Source organism: Argopecten irradians, chromosome 11, assembly GCF_041381155.1.
Source record: "Argopecten irradians isolate NY chromosome 11, Ai_NY, whole genome shotgun sequence".
NCBI classification, from domain to species: Eukaryota; Metazoa; Mollusca; class Bivalvia; order Pectinida; family Pectinidae; genus Argopecten; species Argopecten irradians.
This window is the reverse complement of record NC_091144.1, coordinates 36,049,119-36,071,673: the sequence shown is the minus strand read 5'-3', so window position 1 is coordinate 36,071,673 and position 22,555 is coordinate 36,049,119. Positions and strand designations below refer to the sequence as shown.

Sequence of the window (22,555 nt, the reverse complement as noted above, 5' to 3'; positions counted from 1 at the left end):
GTTATCTATACTGGATACACTGTCCGTAATACTAAATAAATACTAATATTGAAAATAGTTTGGGCCAATAAATGATTATACTAACACCTTTGAAATAATTGTAATTAGTACATCACGTTACAGAACATAACTTCTGATTAGCTACGCTTTTAGGTACTATCCCATCCCTCCACAATACTATGAGGCAATAGTGGCCTCTCACTCAACTGGGCCATAAATGTGAAGTATTAACCACTTTAAAAGATGCTCCACTGCTGACAAATGGTATTTTTCTCTATCAAAAGATGAGCAGACGGTTTCGTATGCAATGTATTTGTAACGAAGCTGTGCGTTTTCGTCAAAGTCTAAGTTTATACAATTTCGGGAAAAAGATAACAAATGAAGCACAGCTTCGATAATATTTCTTCAATTACAAAACTTACTATTTTAACACCATTACCACCAAGTGTGAGCTTCTAATTTTACTTCAAGATGAAAATATTAAAATAGAAAAAAATACATCCCGAAAAAAAAATTGTGGCACTATTCCCTATAAGGAATGAAGTACTGATTACGCATGCACCAAAAGCACAATTATTTTTTTGTGTTAATTAGACATACATATATATACACACACGATTAATACCAGTTAATAGTCAAATGACGAGTATGGTTTAGGCTACGTCGGCGGTGGAGCATATTTAATTAAGACATAAACAACTTATATCTTCAGTAAAGCCACAGGTCCATTTTACAGATGCTCAGTAATTTGTCATCAGCTAAATGCAACTATCCGGAAAATGATTATACGAAGAACATTACCAGCAAACATGTCTAGACCGATTACGGTTTATTGCCAAGGGCTGTCAAAGAAACATGCGATACTTTCAAAGTAATTGTGAAAACAATTATAGTCCTAATATCTTTTTACATGAAACATTTGTTGTATTATTTCAAAGCAAGAAAAAAAACATTTGATTTAATCACTCGACAATTGATTTGTTCCCTGCAACCTAAAGACGTCTTTTGAACATTTAAAATATTCTTAAGATTACAGGGTATTTGTTTTACAATACTTCACGTCTTAGCAATAGCTTATTTTCATGTTGCCAAGCGATTTATTTTCAGTGATGCGTGCGACAACAATTTGTAACTACGCGGTTTGATAGCTAAGTATAATACCTTTCAGCCCCCTAATTTCCTCTAAAGGTGTAAATTGGTGGGGCTGACATCGTGTTGACCCTAGCCCTTTGAAGCCCTTTACTAGACCACCGAGCATTGCTTTACGTCTGAAGGGATCTTTTTAGGGGGCAGAATCAAAGTTTTAGCTCAGTTGGAAGGCATTGCGAATATTTCCGTGTTAGTGTTAGGTACGTATCGGTCATCTCTTTGAATATATAAAGGCAATTCAGCTTTTAGAAAATCAGTTGGTTGGAGATTGACAAATTAGTTCCGATTTATGAAGCAAATAGTTCTGTTTGAAACCAAATCGATGAGGTGATCTAGGACTCAAAAAGATTAATCGCGAGGTAACGTGTGGATTCACATACATTCTGGAATGTTTACTTTGAATGGTTCTCATTGTATTACCATGTTTATCATGGATTTGGCCTTACCACACTACAGACAAATACATTTCTATTGACAGTTATACAAAAGGGGGATTGGTCATTAATTTTCCTATCTTTTAATGATCTAAGATATTGTTGATTTGTATCACTAATTGGTTATCAGTATTGTATGAAAAAATGGGTATCTATGTTTGTAAATAGTAAAAGATGAAATTCTTGCGGTTATTTTGAATTTTTGGCACCAAATTGCACACTATTTCGTTCAAGGTAGTATTGTTGCAAATATATACGTGATTGAATTTAATCGAAAAATGATGGACGTATGTTGATAGCATCTATTCCAATATCATAAGATATATGACACAGATTTTATAATGATATATTTTGCCTTCTTTCTGAAATAAATTGAGAGGTTTTTATATCAAAATAACCGCAGGAACAAAACTGTTGTAAGAAAATAAAATGAAAAATGTGATCATATGAGCAAATTTAATTCGCCTTCAATATATAACGTGAAAATGATAATACTATTACAAACATATCTTATGCCAAGAGCCAATGCGTCGAGTGTAATGCGAAAGAATTGGATTGTTATTTACAGGAGTTCACCAAAATTGGACACGTGTTAAAAGAAATAATACATCTAAAATGCGCAATGTCTCTTAAAGATATATATATAGATCTCTTATATCCAATGCACACTTTCGATTACTTGTGTAAAGACGGTCGGCGCCTAGACTCCTATTCTGCCGTTAATAGAATGTTAGTCCGTCCATAATGAGGTAAAGAAGTGTGCACAACATCATGAAAAAGCCATTTTCATTCTGCAGGTATTCGTACGGTGACCGTTTATCGGTATTTGTATTATGTATCACTGCATAACAAAATCGCCGATAATATGTTGAGCTGATGAAAACGAATTTACTTATTGGCAGAAGATCGTAAAACACATTTTTGAGTTGGATAATATGAAGAAATATTTGACCTTCGTTTCGGTTGTCTATCGGCATCTGCTTTAAATAGGTGTACCCCGCGTTGCAATGCCTAAATATGATACAAACATAGCTACAAATAAATATTTTGACATTCAATATAACATAACTAAAGGTTTTATTGTAATAAAACTATTGAAACTTTTGACAAATACATTCCTAGTGAGAATAAGAAAGTAACCATTATTAAAGCCAATACGTGACTTCCCTCTCGGAATAATTTCTGTATATGGCCATGTGGTTGGCGATCAACGCAATCGCAACCTTTCGGTATGTACCATTCACTTCCTGTTAATTTATCTGAGCATGCTCAATTGGCAATCAAAGAATGTGCTGTCAAATTAGGGCGGATTCCCTTGTACATTTAACGAGCTACACGAAAGTGTTACAAGGGGCACCTGGTCCATCAAAGGACCTGAGCACGTACCACTAGACCACTTAATTGTAGTATCGCCCGTGTGTGCATTTCTGTAGGACATCTGGAAGAAGCGTAATTTGTGCAAACACTGAACCATATTTAAGAATAGAATCTTCTGCATTGCAGTGAAATGAAACAAATTGTGTATGGTTTCAGTATGGTTTCAATAAAACACGTAATTATCGCATTTTTTTCACAAATATCTGCGGTGTATCGCTTTAATAAATTGCAGATGTTTTTAAATAATTAATTGATATTTGAAGCATGATACAATTGGAATTTGCACTGTTTAGTATCAAGATCAAACAAATGGTATCTTGATTTATAAAAGAAGAGCATCTTTGTAAATTATCCTTGACATTTTTCTATTTGGAAAAAAGACATTAAGGATATTTAAAAAAAAATGATAACCCTTCTCTTATGAATCAAGCAATGCTATCATGCAGCTTTAAAATTAGAAGTAACGTTAGTGTTTCGTCCGTCTAGGGGTCTTAAAGATAAAAAAACGGATCTTGAAAAGTGATTGTTACCAAAGCTTGATACAAGTTATTTATGTTCATAACAAAATATTGGTCTTATCTAGCAAATAATACCGCAGTCTCCCAAAACACGCACCTCGCATAACATACACGCAACACGCAGCATACCTGGGAGGCCGTCCTTACATGACCATAGCTGTTAATAGGACGTTAATTAATCAAACAAACAGGTAAATAAATACACATTTTTGCTATAAAAAATATTATTTCATAGATTTGATCGTTATTTTGCTCATACCATACTCCACTTATTGAGGAGCTCATATTCTTTAGTTACACTGCGAAATTCATTTCAAAGTAATAAGTAGATAGAAATTGTCCCGTGTTGTCATCCTTAACTCTGTAGGTACACAGCAAATGGTTACTGGTACGAATGTACCTCGCAGACAGGTGCTAATTGAGCTCGATTTTATCGATAAGTTCGCGTTATTGTCCAGATGAGGAACAACATAGAAGTCTAGATAGAAATTAATTATTGTTAAGTATCATGCAATCAATAAATTATAGATTTATAGATCAACAATTTTATGTTTCATTCGGTAATATGATACCTAAGCACATTCCGACCGCACATAACGATCGAATTCTAGCTTAGCTATTCTCTAAGTACGCGACTCTAATCTTCCATATGTAATGGGACCTTTTGTATTTCGTCATCTAGACCTTCTTTGATAATAATTTATAGCATGTCTTACTATAATATACCAATAACTTATTTATTGAAACATATAGTGTTTTCGTAAATGTATTATGCTTTTTAATATGCAAACGTTTTAAATTAAATTAAATGACCATCATTTGAAATTTCATATGCATTCCGCTGTAGGTTTGGGATATCAAGTAAAATGATATGCTTGTGAAATCAATTATTATCAGATATTAATAATAGTATACATCATCAAATTAATCAAGCAAATAATTGTTTATAAGTTACCATTACCGGAATTAAATGATGCGAGTTTCGAACGCGATTTGTATAGTGATATATACAAATTGTAGATTTAATTTATCATGCAAATCATCATTTGCTAAATGTAGTGTACCAAAGTGCGGTGAAATGGAAGTTCGGTATATACGTCGTATGTTCGTGATTAATGAAGTAAATTTAGTTATATGAACTTTATAAAACAGCTCAGTATACCATTCATACCTGAGACCCACTATTTAATACCTCTCTCGGTCATTATCAACTTATCCAATCAAAAGACAGCTAGGTGACGTTCCAAGGCGAACACACAACAGAGATATGCGAATGGATCGTTGGTTTTGTTTTTTGAAAATTGTTCAACGGACAGAGGTTTAGAATTGCATACCGCCTGTTTCAAAACCTAAAAGGACCGAAAATTTTTATTACAAGTTTTATTTTATATACATTTGAATCCACTTCATTTAGACTCATACATATTGAAATGACGCTAAATAAAATATACCTCGTCCATATGCTTTCATTCTTCTTTTTCTCCTGTATGAAAAGTCGATAACTTATTTTTAATGTATTTTTTCCCCTGAGGATCTCACTATCGTCGAGTTCAATGATTTTGATATATATAATATCAGTGACAAATCCAAGCCCCAATATTTCGAAACAAAGTTAAGAAAAACGATTTTTAAGTTACACAAGATAGAAATTTCAGTTTCACCTTTATTTTAAGTCGGTACGTTTTGTTTCGAGAAATCAAGATCTGGATCATTTTATCTTGACCTCCATTTTGTGTTCACAAGATAAAGAAATACTAAAGACGTTTGGACCATATTCGCCAGAATCAGAGCGAACGATTTAAAACATGGTGTAATGTGAGACAATTCATTCATAAAACAGTTCCAAATCACACATGAAGTCATCTTGACATTTGTTTTGACATCTGTCCGTGTTGTTTTCAGTCAAAGTTACTGACCTGAATCACGGGTGTCATCCAGGTTTCTACACACGCACACTAAATGGTTACCTTCAGTCATTATACATTTATTTTGTTATCGCCTGTTGGTGTCGTCTGCTCAAACTGACTGTCATAACACTTGTGCCCCTATGTCAAGATGATGGCCACACAATTAAATGTGTTGGGTCCTCCTAAGAGCTCCTTAATCGTTGCATCATGGAGTTAATTTGTCACCGTCACTGTGTAAATGAGTGAAGATCTTAGGCTCATGGACACGCATTAGTTCATATATTTCCTTCTTCCTTTCTACCTCAAAGCAACATTGTCAATATAATAATAATCTTAACATCCAGATATTACAGCTGCACACTCTAGTCTTAAATGGGAATGGGTTGATGAAGTATATTTTCATTTTCTTTACCCTAAATACATTTTGCTCCTTTTTTAGTTTATTCCTGTATACAGTATTTTGTGATTCTATATTCGGTACTATTTCACTGAATTTCATTAATCAATATATCTGCTTAATCTGCTGAAAAATACAAACATTTAGATTAGTCGCCAGGGTATGTGCACGACGTATCTATATTTTCTCAAAAGATTCGACGCTTGCAATAATGATAGTCCTGCGTCAGTGATATTTATTTTGTAGAATTTAGAAACAGACTAAACATTGTAGGATGAATAAATATTGAGATAATCTAATGTAATCGTTATTACCGTGTTGACACGTAATTACTTAACTAGTGATAATGCTTGTTGGTAATAACATTTTCTTGGAATTTTTTTTCTTTTTCTTTCAGGATTTAAATGGATGTCATACATGCATTGCCGTGGAAACGAAATCCACTTGACGCAATGTCGGTTTCCGGGGTATGGAAGGGGCATCCGTCACAGGTTCTGCTCAGGTCGTTTTACATCTGCCGGGGTCAAATGTCGAGCACCTGTCACCACCACCACTACCACAACAAAGGCCACAACTCCAAAACCGACCACTCCAAAACCCACAACAACCACTCCGAAGCCCATATTCCGTTCTATAGACACAGGCCCTGCTGCTATGATGGACGGTAGAAATTCTGGGTACGTTATTCTGCCTGATATTAATCCTGGGTCTTCTGTAGCCCTCAGTGATAATGTGTATGGTGATGTATTCGGAGTTGATAATCGGGTGCAAAATAATATCACACCTGCTCCCACTGCAAGGCCAACTACTACTACTACTACTACGACTCCAAGGCCAACTACTACTACTACTACTACTACTACTACCACTTCCACAACACCGCGTCCAACAACTACCACAACTACAACTCGAAAACCGACAACAACTACAACTCCAAAGCCAACAACTACAACTCCAAAGCCAACAACTACAACAACTACAACTCCAAAGCCAACAACTACAACAACTACAACTCCAAGGCCAACAACAACTACAACTCCAAAGCCAACAACAACTACAACAACTCCAAAGCCAACAACAACTACAACAACGCCAAGGCCAACAATTACAACTCCAAAACCGACAACGCCTAAACCAGTCACAGCTACTCCGAGACCAATAGAACCTACTCCGGCAGTTGACAATGATATACCAGTGCAAGCTGTCAGTAGTTATGTAGATAGCACGAACTCTATTGATGCCATGATCAATAATGTTCTGGACAACTCCATACCTGTGGAGCTGGGACAAACTCCAAGACCAACTGCAAGACCAACTCCAAAACCGACAACAACACCAAGACCGACAACCACGACTGCTGAACCGACTACCACTCCAAAACCAACCTCAGCAATACCGCGACCAACAACACGGCGTGCTGCCATAGACAGATCAATATCCATAGAGGAAGAAACACGACCTGATCTTCGAGTCAACAGTTGGACCATGGACAAGGTCCTCAAACGATGGGTGCTTAAGCTCCGCAATGGTAAAGTACTTGTGGCAAAACCTGGAACTAGAGCAGAAAGAAAAACGATGGGTCAGTATATCGCAATGCGTAGAGGAATATTGGGAGAAGCTACTCCTTCTCCTACAACAACGACGACCACGACAACGACGACGACTCCTTCAACGACGACAAGAGAAGAGAAAAAGGCAGATGCAACGGCATCTCCTAATAGTATCAACAGTATTGACTCTAATTCGAATGCGGGGTACGGAAGTGCATCGCGGCAACAAATCCGAGAATCCGCTGAGCAGGACACAAGGAACGGCCTTACGGATGACAACCGAGTCTACCCGAATGGGATGGAGAGGTATAGGAATAGCAGTATAAATAATAGACACAGACATCACCATGGGGGTCACAGACGACGTGGTTCCGTGAGTATATTATTGGCTATTTCAATATCATTTAAATACAATCAGCTTAGTAATTGTGTCTGAAATATACTAAAACAATTATCTAAACCCAATGAAAATACGTTCCGAAACGTACTGTAAAAGAACAAATCAATTAGAAGTTTGAATGGCACATAAAAAAAAACGAAAGACAAGGCTGACAGCAGAGAATTGAAAGTATAGCGTTAAAACAAATACCCAATGTTTTATACTAGTATGTAGTACCATAATTTCATGACAAAAAAGAGAGAGAAAATTGTATAATTATATCGGAATGTAAGATATAGCTACAATGTATGATAAAATTTAATTTGATATTAAATCTAATGAAAAATTTATGACACGCACCTTACTAATAGTCGGCCACCCACATCCGTAGAAATAAGCAATATTAATTTCCTAAATTGGAGCTTTATGACGGAGTACTAGTGTGAACATTTGTTAAGGGCAAACATTCTTCTGTTCATGTTCATGCATAACTACAAACTCGGCATAGTCACTTGGTATCACGTTTCTGTATCATATAACTGTAATAAACGCATGCAATTCGGCAGAGGTCGGCCAAAATGATCTGGAATTATTATCAAGATATTAGAGGGAGACAATCTATGTAAAATAAGACAAATGTAATTGAATTAAAACTCTGTTAATGGTTCGACAATCAAAATCCTACGACTTTCAAGTCGTCTACATTTTGTTATAGGACCCGTCATATGGCGGGGTAGTAGCATAAATGTCGTAACGTATCATGGTACATAACCTGTATAATGTGGCTCGGTATTGAATGCTCTCTGGTTACTATATTATGTACATTGGAGACATGATGTTATCAGGGTGACATTGGTTAACCTTAAAGTCATCCTGTTTCTCTGGCTCAACATCGCCATCCTTTTGTTACGATACATGAAACCATGTTACCATGCCTGGGGTCGATGACCTGCAGCTATTCTCGTACCTTTGGCGTTTCGATTGTGAAATGATACACTTAAATGATTGACAACTGCTCAAGGTTTTAATTCGAGATATTTTTTCTTGCTTTTATTAACATTAGTTCAGCTCCTGAATTAGGAACAATACGTACCTTTCATACATATTATTATTTTTCTCGATTTTATTTCAAATTCTCAAATTCTAATTTGAAATCACACAAAACAACGCATGCATAAGTCAAGAGAAATTCCGTATATTAAATATCTATGTACACTGAGAAGATGTATAATATATTCATGCAGGTTATATTAACTACAAGGCTCTCTCGAGAGCTCCTTGGTCTTTGTTCTTCGGCGAGGCATGTCAGAATACGCTCAATCTCTATTAACTTACTAGGTCGTGCAGACTTGACACCAGGTTCTGTCCTTGATCTCCACACATAGATCGTCTTGCACAAAACTTTGTAGGTCAATGATAAAGCGATATAGTTCAAGATCGAATAGTTATATCATGCCTGGCACATTTTTTGTAAAGTTTTCTATTATCATTTTCCCCATTGATTTAAGTCTATCAAATGACTGCATTTGCATCTAAAGTTAAAAGGTTTTCTTTTTTTGTGTGGCAACACGGTGTTATTTCTAAAAAAACCAATATCATTAGGATAAGAAATGATATAGTTTAAAATAATTTAAACAGTTTAGTCTATTTGACCCCTGTGACTTTGAATGAAGGTCAAGGTAATTCATTTGAACAACCATGGTAGTCCTGGCAATTTCTCTGCAAATTGTTATATAACGTTCTACCACAAATATATATGCATATAAATATTTCGAAGATATCTCTCCTATGACATATATATGCAACATTTGTTTTTAGCGAGTAAAAGTCCGGTTAGCCGGTGGCCGACGAGGTACGGACGGAAGGCTGGAGGTACTCCCCCACGGACACAGAGAGTACGGGGTGATCTGTGGTGACAGATGGACGTTCAGGGAAGCCATAGTGGCGTGTAGACATCTCGGTACTGGATACGCCCAGCAAAACACTTCAGTAAGTAAAACACAGCCACCCTACACAAAGCTAAAATTAAAACAAATCTTGCTATCTGATTACCTTTTTATCACTTGGTTTCAAGAGGATGTGAGGACATCATATTACGTTATGGTAACCTTTTTAATTTGTCAATCAAATTGCAGCTTCCAGAATAATTAGTTTCAAAGAGCTATTAGAATTATTTTCGTAAACGTAGTCATATCGCCCAAAGAGCACAACAAAGCTAAATATATATATGTATACTGGGACAAAATTTCCTATTTAATTGGTTTAGCTAGGTGCAGAAAATGCATTTGATCTGAAGTACACATGATATAAAGGTCACCAGAACGTGACCTCTCATTGGATGTTGTCAGATCCTCTATTAAAGTGACTATCTCAATAACCGTTTATCTGTATGACTGTTGTCGATGGAATCACTTACTCTTAAATTTATTATTTGACATATATGGATCGATTATGCAGTTAATGCTATTGTATCGTTGCTTAGTATTTGTTTGGATTTAGGGGGGTCATATTTATTTTCATTGTATCCCTTTCCGTTGCAAATGTCGGCAACTGTTCAGCTTCCACCTTTTTACGTTTGTCAACATTGAATTAACCTCCAAATTATGAATCACTCGTTTTGTGTTTTCCCCATATACAATTTTATAGTTCTTTCTCTTAAAAAGTTGTTTTTCTTTCATTACTTTTTTTTTATTTGAACAAGACAATCTTTTATCAGTCCTGTTTAGGATGATGAATTGTTATTCCGGTTTCTGTATTTTTTTCTCTCTTTCATTTTTTAAATTCAGTTTTCCTTTAATTAATTCCTGTTATGTAATTTTACTATAATGGATATCATTTGACTCTCCGGTTTCACTAGAACCTCTAATACCACATAATTCGCGTCTATAGATATTTCTGTATGCTAAACATGTCACAAAATTATCTTTTTGAATGCTTTGATAATCGCATATGTGTGACTCATAACTGGGAATTTTAAAACTTTTCAAAATTTCTCCTACATGTAGTTTGATGTTTTACTGAAAGACATCTATCTAATGAATCATAAAGGACATATTTACTGTTGAATGCTGAATCACTATAACTTCAAAACCACTGTGTTTCTTCTCAACGAGAAAATACGTTTTATGAAATACTAATGGATTTCGTGCTTAACCTCTTTTTTATATTACATTGTAAATTAATGATAATGTATATGTCCTCGACATATTGTAAGAAGAGTCACAAGACTGGCCTGACATAAGTCATGTTTAGACCTCTTTGAATATCATTCGGACCAGCTCCCTAATTAGTAATATGTCTCCTCTCTTACCAAAACCATTCATAAAACCATAGAAGATATCAAAGTTCACAATGTTTTTTTCACTGCAGGTCGTTCTGGCTATTCCTATTGATTGTATTCATTGCATTAAAATATCACTTGACTTGTAGACCTTGAAATTAACGGTAAGGATCGACTGTAAATTGTCTTGCACTCTACCTTATAATATGGACACTAATGGCGAATGCTTAAAGAGTGATGTTCATCTGTCTTGTGTCAACACGGCCGTAGGTTTTTTTGTTTTTTTATCGAGAGAATTATATTTCCTGTACCACAAAATATTTTATCAGTATCGCCTGATGTTACATTCTGAATTGTAGATATAGTTGTAAAATAAAGGGAATATTGACATGAGGGTGAATGTCATTTAGAGCCACTCGGCCATCACACCAACGATTTTTGCGGCTTTTAAATTTCGCGAAAATTAACATTCGCGGATTTCAAAAAAAGAATGAAAAATTCATTTTAATGTACGGTATAGACATCAATTTGAGCAGACGCTGATCGCGAAATTTGCGAAAATAAATTTACGCGCCAAAGAAAGTCGGTTATACAGCGTTAGACACATTTATCAACGATTGAAATATTGTAACCATATCATCATCGCGACCACTTTGATCAATTGAAACTATATAAACAACAGAGATATCATACAGTACGTCACATTGGATCTACGATACTTACACTCAGCAGTTACGGAAATAGTTCAGAAAGCATGTGAGACAGCAAGTCAGAGGTCACGCCATGTACTGGTGATGAGCCGGATCAGTAGAGTGATCTCCCCTTTGATCCTTGACAGGCCAGATAATGGAATAATGTCTTCTATTACTGATCCTAATGCGACTAGAAAGGATTAGCCTTCTGTATGTCTAATCGCTTGATGTTAAAGTACCCACGGGATGAGTTCTTATAATTTTTATCCAGGCAGGTCCGCTTTGGACAAATGTTTTCTTTAGTTCGTTTGATTGGGCATTCTCCAACTCTTAAATTACCTGTATGCTTGAGTTGCACACATTTATTCCTTGGAACGTTTTTTTTAAATAATGCTTTCACAAAAGAAAGGTAATATCGCTATTTATTGCAAAAAAAATTGTCTTTGGAAATGAAATACTGCTATGTCTAAGTATTCATTTTTTAGCCATTCTCTCTGTACTAGGCACGTAAGCATTTTCCCCCGAAATGTCAAACATGATCTTTATAATCATACAAAGTTGATTCTTCAAAGGAAAATAGTTTAGTTATGCTTACTTTTCTTTTTTTTTCTTTACATCGAATCTTAAAGTGGTTCTTCGATAGTCATCTATGCATAAAGCTTGAGGTCTTTAAGTAATACAGAACACGTTGATAAGAACAACGTATGCTTATGTTTAAGTTGTATCATACAGCTAAAATATTTTTCATTTCTATATAAAAATATAGAATATAAAAATTGATGAAATATTTTACAATGTTTATTTATTTTATTCAGTCGGCGGTATTTGGAGGACGTAACATGATGAAGCTATTTTACGCTGTAAGTTGTACGGGGAGAGAGGACAACCTTAACGAATGCCAGTGGACAGAACATAATGGAGGGTACAGTTGTCGGAGGGCCGATTCTGTAGCTGGGATAGTATGCGCCAGAGGCAAGTACAAATAACGCTTCATAAAACATAAGCAATGCGCGGGCACATAACGTTGTGTTAACAGTAATACATTAAATTTAGTGTATGAAAGGATACGTACATCATATATAACAGTCTGAAGAGCTCCATTGAATGTGGCGAAAGCGGTCACATATCTAGTCAGTCCTGATTGTTTATACTTACAAATATGTTATATATCTGTAAGTACAATTTGTTTTTATTTCAAGGATTCCATCGAAAAATAGTTTACTGAATTAATGAGTTTAAACAAATAGCAGAAAAAATTGGTTTGGTTTATTAGAGTATCGCCTTTTTTACCAGCCAGGGTCATTTAAGGGTGGTCCCATCATGTGTCCGATGTGTTGCGGTGTGTGGGTATCTCTCTGTATTCGTGTTGTGTCTCCTTGTGATAGTTGAACTCTTGCCCTTTTATAGTGCTATCGCAAAGAAACCGGAACAAACCTTTATCAGATTACGAAGCAGTGTCATTCAAGTGACAATCTGATTAAAATCCAGATCCTTATTATCACTACGTTTGATAAGAGGATCTGAGAAAATCCCATTAGGGGTCATTTCCAGTTGACCTTTGAAAATGGCCAATCAAATTGCTACTTGCAAAATTTTGACAGTGAATTTCAGGGGACGAAATAGTTTGAAAAAAACTGTCAGAATTATTTTGGTTTACGTAGTCATCTCGCCCAAAGAGCACAGCAAAGCTTATTGTATATGTATACTGGGACGACATATCGTTTTCAAGTGATGTAGCAAGGTGTAGAAAATGGATATGGTATGAAGAACACGTGGTATAAAGGTCATCTGGACGGGACCCCCTATGGGATTTTGTCAGATCCTCTATTTAACGGAGTGGTTATAAGGATCTGTTTTTTAATCAGATTGATTCAAGTGAATGCTTTTAAGGAAACTATACGTTATCTAAGCAATAAATAATTTAAAAACCGGTAAATAAAGTTATTTAGTTTATTAGAAGGAAACTGACAATATTGTTAATATTTAATCATATACATACTTGTGTATGTTGTAAGATAATCCTTTTAACAATTGTGTAATATTTAACTACGAGTAATTTGTGTATTCAAATATTAGTACATAATTATTGTATATAATTGTTACCACCTTCCCCTCCCAAAATGCAATAAATAATGATAAAGCAGGAAATTGGATGGTATAAGTTGAATGCGAAAGAAATTCAACTCCTGCAAATGACCTATGATGGCCTGATTGAGTCACTTTAGACCTAAGAAATACGTATTTTACTCATTAGAAGTCATCGACCTTGGACCATACAAGCCAGCTCCACCACGGTTTAACAATCATACACATTTACAGATCGAATATACTTCAGTTAGCGTTGTCGGTATATTACTTTGCACTAGGGTAGAACTGAAATTGCATTTAGCTTACAAAGGGTCTGTATGCAGTTCATTTAAAAGGAACTATCAGATTTCTACAGGGTTTTAAAACTAGAAGGTTTTATTTTGAACTTTTTCCTAATCAGGAACATCTGGTCTCGTTTAGGTTATATCACAGGTCGTAAAATTTACAGATTTATAAACTAGGCAATTAAACGAGGACGATTGAGAAATACCGGCCAGTAAACAGTACAGTTAGGACAAGAAAGGCGCATTATGAAATGCATCTGTTCATTCCTGATGGCGTATTCTAATTGAAAACATTTCAGATTTGCTCTGTGTATTGCCGACTTTCTCATTTCGCTAATTTGTATAGTAGTATTGTTATTAAAGTCATTGCATAGCCACACGCAATGTATTAAACAGGTGTTGGCATTAATGGAATGGGGGAGATGAAGGGGGGTAAATAAATGTATATATTAAAATTTTCAAAATGTTAACGTTTTAAAAAAAGAGTAACACAGGCCTACATGTACGTCTTTTACAGTTTTCTACGTCACAATGGAGCTTTATTAATGACATTAAAACAAGTAACGTTAAACTGATCCCAACTGGCTAAGAGTGTTAATGAAACTTAAGGAATTTCCTCAGACATGATTCGAATTGTTCATCGTTTACTTCATGGTATGCTAAAGCTTACCATTTGCTTCCTTTTAAATTTTTGAACATATATTTCAAATGCATTTAATCAATTATTAATAATATGTGTATGCAAACAAACATTTTGAAAATGAATTTGTTTGTTTCTAAACTTAATTTCCCGATAAATAATTTAAGGACGGCCTCCTATGTAAGTGGTGTGTTACGTGTGTGAAGTGCGTGGTGCGTATTTTAGGAGACTGTGGTATATTTGTATTGTGTTGCATTGTAATAATGGAACGTTAACCATTTTGTTATTTGTAGAGAGCTTCCCGACCTTGAGCCAAGCACATACATGGTTGAGACTACGACCTTCCTACAGGATAGATCACTATTCTACTTACAATGCGCAATGGAGGAAAATTGTCTATCGAGTTCCGCTTATACAATCAGGGACAGCGGTGGATATGGTAAGTTTGTTTCAGTATTTCATTCATTTGGATATGGAAGAAAAGAAGATGTTTCCTTCTCATGTAATAAATTAAGTTGCTGTCACACCATAATTAATTAGTTTTGTTATGGAAACCCAATTTTTATTTCAAATGAGTGAGATTTATGTAGGTATACTGGCAAGCAACCAAGAAAAGTTTTGAATCGGTTTGTTGAAATCGGTTTAGAAGTGTCTTGCATCGGTATATGGCATTTTGGCACGTAAATTCGCGTGTAATCATACAAACACACGTCCTTTTGGCGTATATTGTAATTGGCGAGACCCGGAAGCCAGATAGTATATTTCGATTTAGATTGAAATGTCTGTTCAATATTTTTGTTCAAATTTTAATATCAAAATTCAATAATAATATAAATATTTGTGTTTTAGGATGGAGAAGAAGCACGAGAAGGCTGTTAAGGTTTTCTAGTGTAGTACGAAACCGTGGCACTGCTGACTTTAACCCCACTAAGAGAAGACACGAGTGGGAATGGCACGCTTGTCATCAGTAAGTTATTAGGTTGCAGTCTATTTATAGTAATATATGTTATAAAATGAGTGTACATGTACTGTTTATTTGAGGCATTCTTGTCATGGTCTATTTGTATTTGTCTCTTTTAAAGATGTTGTTAGGGAATGTAGGTCATATTTACATCAACGAATAGGTCACTGGACTATCGTATGTTTCGATGTACTCAAATGTTCCGACAATTTGTGTCATTGTTAATGCTACCAAATTGTGAAAGGATAAAGACGGAACCTTGTAGAACCGTGTAGAATATCTGACGTCACTATTGCCCTGTAAAAAAATAAAATGTGTTAAAAGTGCTAAATCGCTAACGAATTTATTATAAACAGAGACAGACAAATAAATATTGTTCTTCAGACACAAAAAATACTTACTTTACACTATTACTATAATTGAAAAGTTTGAGTTTCTTTTAATTGCTTCAGAATAAAATATTTAAAATAGTTAAATGCATCCCAGCAAAACTCCACTTTGTCCTATATAGAATAAGATACTGTTTACGCAGACGCAAAAACAAATACAAATTATTTCATATGTATTTTTGTGTTAATTAGGTATATAACTATATGCACAAGTGAACACCAATTACTGTCCAAATGATAAAGAGTTTTATACTCGGTAGAGCATCTTTAATAACAAAGCCAGACTGGTGTTCTTAGCCTCTGTATTTTAGCTATTCATAAAAAAAATAGTGTTACAAAGGTTTTGCATGTCATTAGCGCCTGTTGATTCCGATTTGTATTGAACGTTTTAAGTGAAATTCGAGGAGATTCTTATTCTTTAAAAATTACTATAAATCGTATATGTACGACATGTTAAAAACTGTACTTATTTCTGTCCTCGATCAAAAGATTGTGTGTTTGGATAAGTTTTGTTCTATCATATCAGTGCTTGTAACTTGTTATGCTAGGATCGTGTATTTTGGACAATAATTCGAACTTTGACCCTAGCAACTCAGCACCAAGGTTTAGAAAATTTAAACGCTGCTTGTTTTGATGGTATAATTCACTTTGTACAAATCTTTTGTCGTTACTGATATAGAGAATGGTCATAAATCGCGCCGTGTCAGATAAACACGCACATATCAATACCACACGATACAATACAATGTGTTAAATACATAATAATTATGATTTGCAGAATATGTCGTATCATATCGCGTTTAAAGCACCTCACTAAAATATCATTAATGATACTGGAAGGGCGGGAAGGTTTTTATTCTGGAATTTGCTTAAGGTATACCTATACGAATCAGCTAACAATGTTATGCATTGTTAAATATCGTGTTTGGCAAATAATTGAACTAACGATATTCAACATGATCTTGGAGGGGTAGATAGGTTTTCTTCTTAACGATTTGTCCGATTTGGATTTGTTTAACAAGTTTAATAGGCCCTTCCTAAATAATAGCGTGTTAGACTAAACACGTCAATCATTTTCCATTGATAGACTATCAATAACTAATCAAGGTACGTGTCATAATTTGAATGTAAAATAATAAAACATATCACGTGCTCAATCACGCGTGCACGTTCTTTCATTGCCGTGTTAAGTTTTTGTAACACTACTGTCTTGTTTTAAATAGAGCCTATCTGGTGTTCAATTTTCACATATTGTATCCGACATATCTGATTTTTTGACAGACATTATCATAGTATGGAGATATTCGCCCACTACGATATCACGGACCATAATGGAAACTTGATGGCCGAGGGACTTAAGGCCAGTTTTTGTCTAGAGGACTCAGAATGTGGTCGTGGGGTCCAACCCAAGTACAGATGTCAAAACTATGGACAGCAGGGTAAATCAACACATCAAATTGAATAGATACATTGCCGATAAGATATAATTAAAAAGGACATTTTGTTTTCCGTCGTTGATTTGATTTCGGTTTCAACTCAGAATTCCATATACTCACACATATCAAACTGAATGATAAAAGTTCTCATTTCAATATAAATTAATATAATTATAAATTTTAAAATAAATAACTTTTTAAAATCTAATTTCAGTTGAATCCAAGTATTCATGTACAGGGAAATTAAAGATCAATTATTGTAATCTTACAAATTCTTAAAATTCATTAAAAAATTGTTAGCAACATCTGTTCTGAAAATCTAAGAAAAGTTTGTCTCAATGAAAAATGCTTACTGTACATATTATCTAAGTACATCCTGCTTATTTCAGGTATATCTGTTGGTTGTTCCGACAACTACATGGCCGACATAGATTGCCAGTGGATAGATATCACAGATCTTAAGCCGGGTGATTATGTGTTTAAGGTAAGTAACGAACAAAATGAAATAATCATAACGTAAAACCAAAAATTTACCACAGTCTCCAAAACAAAAACAAGCACCATAAACTTCATACACAACATGGCTGTTTATAGGACGTTAATATTATCAAAACTATAAAACAAAACAAAAAACAAAACAAACAAACCAGAAAATAAGTCTTTTTAGTTATAAATAAAGTAGGACATTGGCTATATTCGATTTTGCAGAATTGAATGAATGAACAATTTTGAGCACTATGGTGTTGTGCTTTCAAAATAGGAAAGCGACAAATTTCTTTATATATTAACGTTTCAAGGTTTTCCATTTTGAAAACGAAAATACAACTGTGTACTAAATAGAGAAAAAAATCACCCTGTCATGCAGTTTTACACAGGCAAATATGTCTGTACTTTCATGGGCTTGCACTTTTATCTGAAGTCTGAAGCACAATAAAAATTATCGTAAAGTAAGTATCACAGATCCGCTTTGATAACGGTGAAATCTACTTGCTGGAAAGACATTAACCCCTTCTAATTTGATACTACAGATAACCGGGGGATCTTGTTACATTCAAGAGTGATACCCACGCATAATATTCAAAAAGAAGGATCTACAATGTGTATAAAGAAATATAATAGTCATTTATCAAATTGATGTAATTATCTGAGCTACATGTAAAAAGCTATTAGGAGTATCTGAAATATTTTGTGTTTTCATGGCTTTCTTTAGAATACGAAAAGGTTAATAGAATGATAAAAGTGTGAATTATGGATCCTTCAATTTTATTAGGTTTTCACTGAACAAGTTATTTCACTTGACATTTTACTGAAGTTTTATTTGATATTGCAAAAGTCTATAAAGTTCTCACGCCTGTTGACAATTAAAGACAATTTAAAGGGAAAATTCAGTCAGGCTTGTTATGTTACATAACCACGAAGCAAAATATGACAGATATGTATTGTTCTACATTCCTTATCAAACATATAAATACTCTATTGATTTATTACACGACATTGTTTATCATTTTGATTGATACCGTTGAAATTCCAAATGGTATAGCAATACGATTAAGAAGGTATAATTCATACGCGGTACCAATACCCGAGCCAACGTCACGTAAATTAAACAATGAAATAAAAAAAAAAAAAAAAAAAAAAAAAAAAATGAGGAGTTTGTGAAATGATTTTTAGGAAAGACAATCTATTAATAATGTAAAACACTATTGTAAGAGTGATTTTAGTAGTTCTAGACAAAAATTCCATTACTCCATGAGCAAGGACCAGGGTTCGGTAAAAAATTCACATACATGGCCCTGGTTTTTAATAGGTCTTTAAATTTAAAGCAAACCAAACTAACACCAAATTCTCCAACGGTTTGTCATATCTAGGAATTATCTTTGTCATTTTATACATTTGACTAATATTGTAAACTTATCATTTCAGATCGAGGTAAACCCGTCCCTGCTAATAGCAGAGCTGAGTTATGACAACAATGTGATCCGATGTAGATTAGACTATAACGGGTACCATGCGAGAATACACGAGTGTAAATTAGAAAGTCTGCTAGACTGATGATGACAACAGGATTATCTCAATTAAATGGAATCAACAAGTCCAAAATCGTCCATTTACTGATCACATGATCAGAATTGCATCAGTTATGTGTCATGTGATCAATATATCACGTGAACAATATCTCATCAGGAATCGCTCACTTTAAATGACTAAAGCTTCGTCTAAAATATGACTATGACTTTGATTAGACAGGCTTATGAACATTAAGGAATTGAGTGTAAATTAGGACAAACCGTGTGATGTAAACTCTCGTTATGATACTCAGGTACAAAGTTGTATCTCTGTCCATGACCTTCACCTTGCAGGTAACTTCGTCGTTAAACCTCTCATATAAACAATCAATGGTCGGTTTTCAACATAGTCAACATACAATGTGTGACGTTATCAAATATTTCTACGAAATGTACATTTTGATTTCAGATATCAGTCCGTCTGCATAGATATGTGACGTTTTTCAAAGAGATGACTTTGTTATATATAATGCGGTCGGCACACTATGTTATGTGAACTGTGATTTTAACTACACTGACGATATAAGGAGGGTCCATTTTAGTGAATAAAAATAGGTACAAAGCTTTCATTTTACCAAATGTCTTTCATATTTTGTTTATGTGAGCTGTACCGCGACGTATCATCGATACTTTGACTTGTTTCCGGTTAAAATAAACCTGACAGCATTATTTACATCTCAAGTGTAGCTGACTTATAACCAGTGCTCTATGTGTGAATCATGCACGTGGGATTCTGCACGTGCCGGTATCATCCAGTCAGGCTGCTGAGTTGGGTACCCCACCCACTCACAGTGCCTGTGACGTCATCATGAGTGAGCTGTTTACATGGCTACGAAATCCATTAGTTTGTATGATGAATTGTGCATTGCTTATGTGTGAGTGTGTGGTTTTTGATGATTCTGTGATATAAGATGCCGTGAGAATGTGAAACTGTACGTGAATTTATTGTTCTTATGCAAAAATATTACATTTTTGCAAAGATTACATTATTTCTTATCGAGAATATATTATGCAAACATGCTGTGATCTATGTTGCGATTTCACAATGTATTTTTGTATCATATTACAGTATTACCATTCATGAATTCTAACACTCGAACCGTATAACTACGTGTAATTAGGCGACATAATGCAGACCTAAGATTGAAACCTACTTTCATATCATAATACACCATTTTTATCAGTGTCCCTTATAAAACTTTGTACATCAACGTAATCTGCTCCAAGGCGCATATAGAGACACCCATGTAGTACATTTAAGATGTGTCTTACTTATGAATATATGTGTATGCATCGACATTTACTTTAAGGTTATTAAATAAAATAAAATATATATATGGATTGATAATTTCATCGGAAACCAATGTATTGTAATTCTCAATACCAAGATTATGTTTGCATTAATATTTAAGCTTTGCAATTCAAATTATTTTAATTTGAACTAAAGTATTCCAACTAGTAAATTACTTTCATATTGTTTTAACTAATTTTATCCAAATATGTATCTAAATGAAAGCATGAGTTCCGTTTAACCTAATGTTGAATGAAGAAAAAGTCTTTGAAGCCAACTTACTTTTATTTAATATACATTTTAAGTGATGAAATTTGTCCGTCCGGCTTTGTTAAAGATCTGATTTCACCCTCGAGAAAGGAAAGCAAATACTAAATATATATATATAAGAAAAAAATGACACAGGGACCAAACAAATGCGGAGGTTAAAGTTAATTGTTTTGGGCAGGCTCACGTTTTTAGTTAAGGAAAATAACTTCACGAAATAACAAATGCATTTATACAGTATTACCTAGATCATTTTTAATGCTTCCATCATATTCCCGGTGTTGTTTTGTACATATAAACATGTTATCATTGCTTAATAACGAGTATTGTGATTAGAAATGACTACATTGTTCCTCACAATCAAAATGTATAATTATCAAGCAAACATATATGTTGATAGAACCGAGCTTGTAAAATGAATTCGTTTACTATATATGTAGACGATTATGAAGAAAATACATTTTGTTTTGTTTAAGAAGTGATTTTTCAGTCATGATAATGAATGACTAACAACTTAAGATGTTTTATGTAAATATCACATGGCGATTAATTTAACAATCAACACAGTAAAACTAACCTCACGCAAAACCCAACGCCATGTTTCCAGTTTGTAAATACTCTTAAATGTTTTGTTGGAAAGCACTTCATAGGCGTAGCCATTTAATGAATATAATATCAATATAATCTTGTTGAAATTGAAATGTTTTGTCATACGCTACCATGACGTTCATGAAAATTGAAAAAAAACATATTCTGTTGTCATTTGTTTCAACACTTGTATAGTATGAAATAACAAGAGCAAACGTCTTTCGAACGAACTGTCACTGTGTCAATAGATAATGTGGTTTTCATGCTTTAATTGGATTTTATTTATTACAGATGTGTATAACTTGTCTAATAAATGATACACTAAACTAGGTATGTTTTTGTTGATTATTTGTTACGTTGGTCAGTTAAACTTAATATCGGTCACATACACCGATATAAAACCAAATCAGATTCACAAAAGAAAAGTACTATTTACTCATTATATGTCTTCATTGTTAACACATGATAATGTTAGTTTTTAAATGTTACCTAATATAAAAACACGATATTTAAAATAGATATATATAAAACGTAATAACAAACTTTACAAGAGGCCCATGGGCCTTAACGGTCATCTGACTATTAGTACAATACAACATAATCATTTAAAGATTTTAGCCTATTTGACCACTGTGACCTTGATTGAAGGTCAAGGTAATTCATTTGAACAAACTTGGTAGTCCTTCATCCCAGCATGCTACATGCCCAATATCAGTACCCTGGGCCTTCTGGTTCTTAAGAGAAATTCATTTAAAGATTTTTAGCCTATTTGACCCCTGTGACCTTGAATGAAGATCAAGGTCATTCATTTGGACAAACTTGGTAGCCCTTCATCCCAGCATGCCACAGGCCTAATATCAGG

General features: G+C 34.3%; 1 protein-coding gene across 2 annotated transcripts in view; it reads left to right on the top strand.

Annotated features, from left to right (window-relative positions):
• The window catches only part of LOC138335427 (uncharacterized), a 34,308-nt gene extending 12,286 nt beyond the window's left edge, over positions 1-22,022 (top strand). The window contains exons 2-10 of one of the 2 annotated variants that reach the window (XM_069284517.1): positions 6,180-6,692; positions 6,738-7,705; positions 9,530-9,700; positions 12,499-12,655; positions 14,991-15,134; positions 15,545-15,662; positions 17,327-17,484; positions 17,871-17,965; positions 19,405-22,022. In XM_069284517.1, coding sequence (XP_069140618.1) covers positions 6,180-6,692; positions 6,738-7,705; positions 9,530-9,700; positions 12,499-12,655; positions 14,991-15,134; positions 15,545-15,662; positions 17,327-17,484; positions 17,871-17,965; positions 19,405-19,533 — 2,453 coding nt within the window. In that variant the 3' untranslated portion in view covers positions 19,534-22,022. Of the gene's footprint in view, positions 1-6,179; positions 7,706-9,529; positions 9,701-12,498; positions 12,656-14,990; positions 15,135-15,544; positions 15,663-17,326; positions 17,485-17,870; positions 17,966-19,404 lie in introns of both variants that reach the window. The other variant, XM_069284516.1, reaches the window with a different exon arrangement.
• The last annotated feature ends 533 nt before the right edge of the window (positions 22,023-22,555 follow it).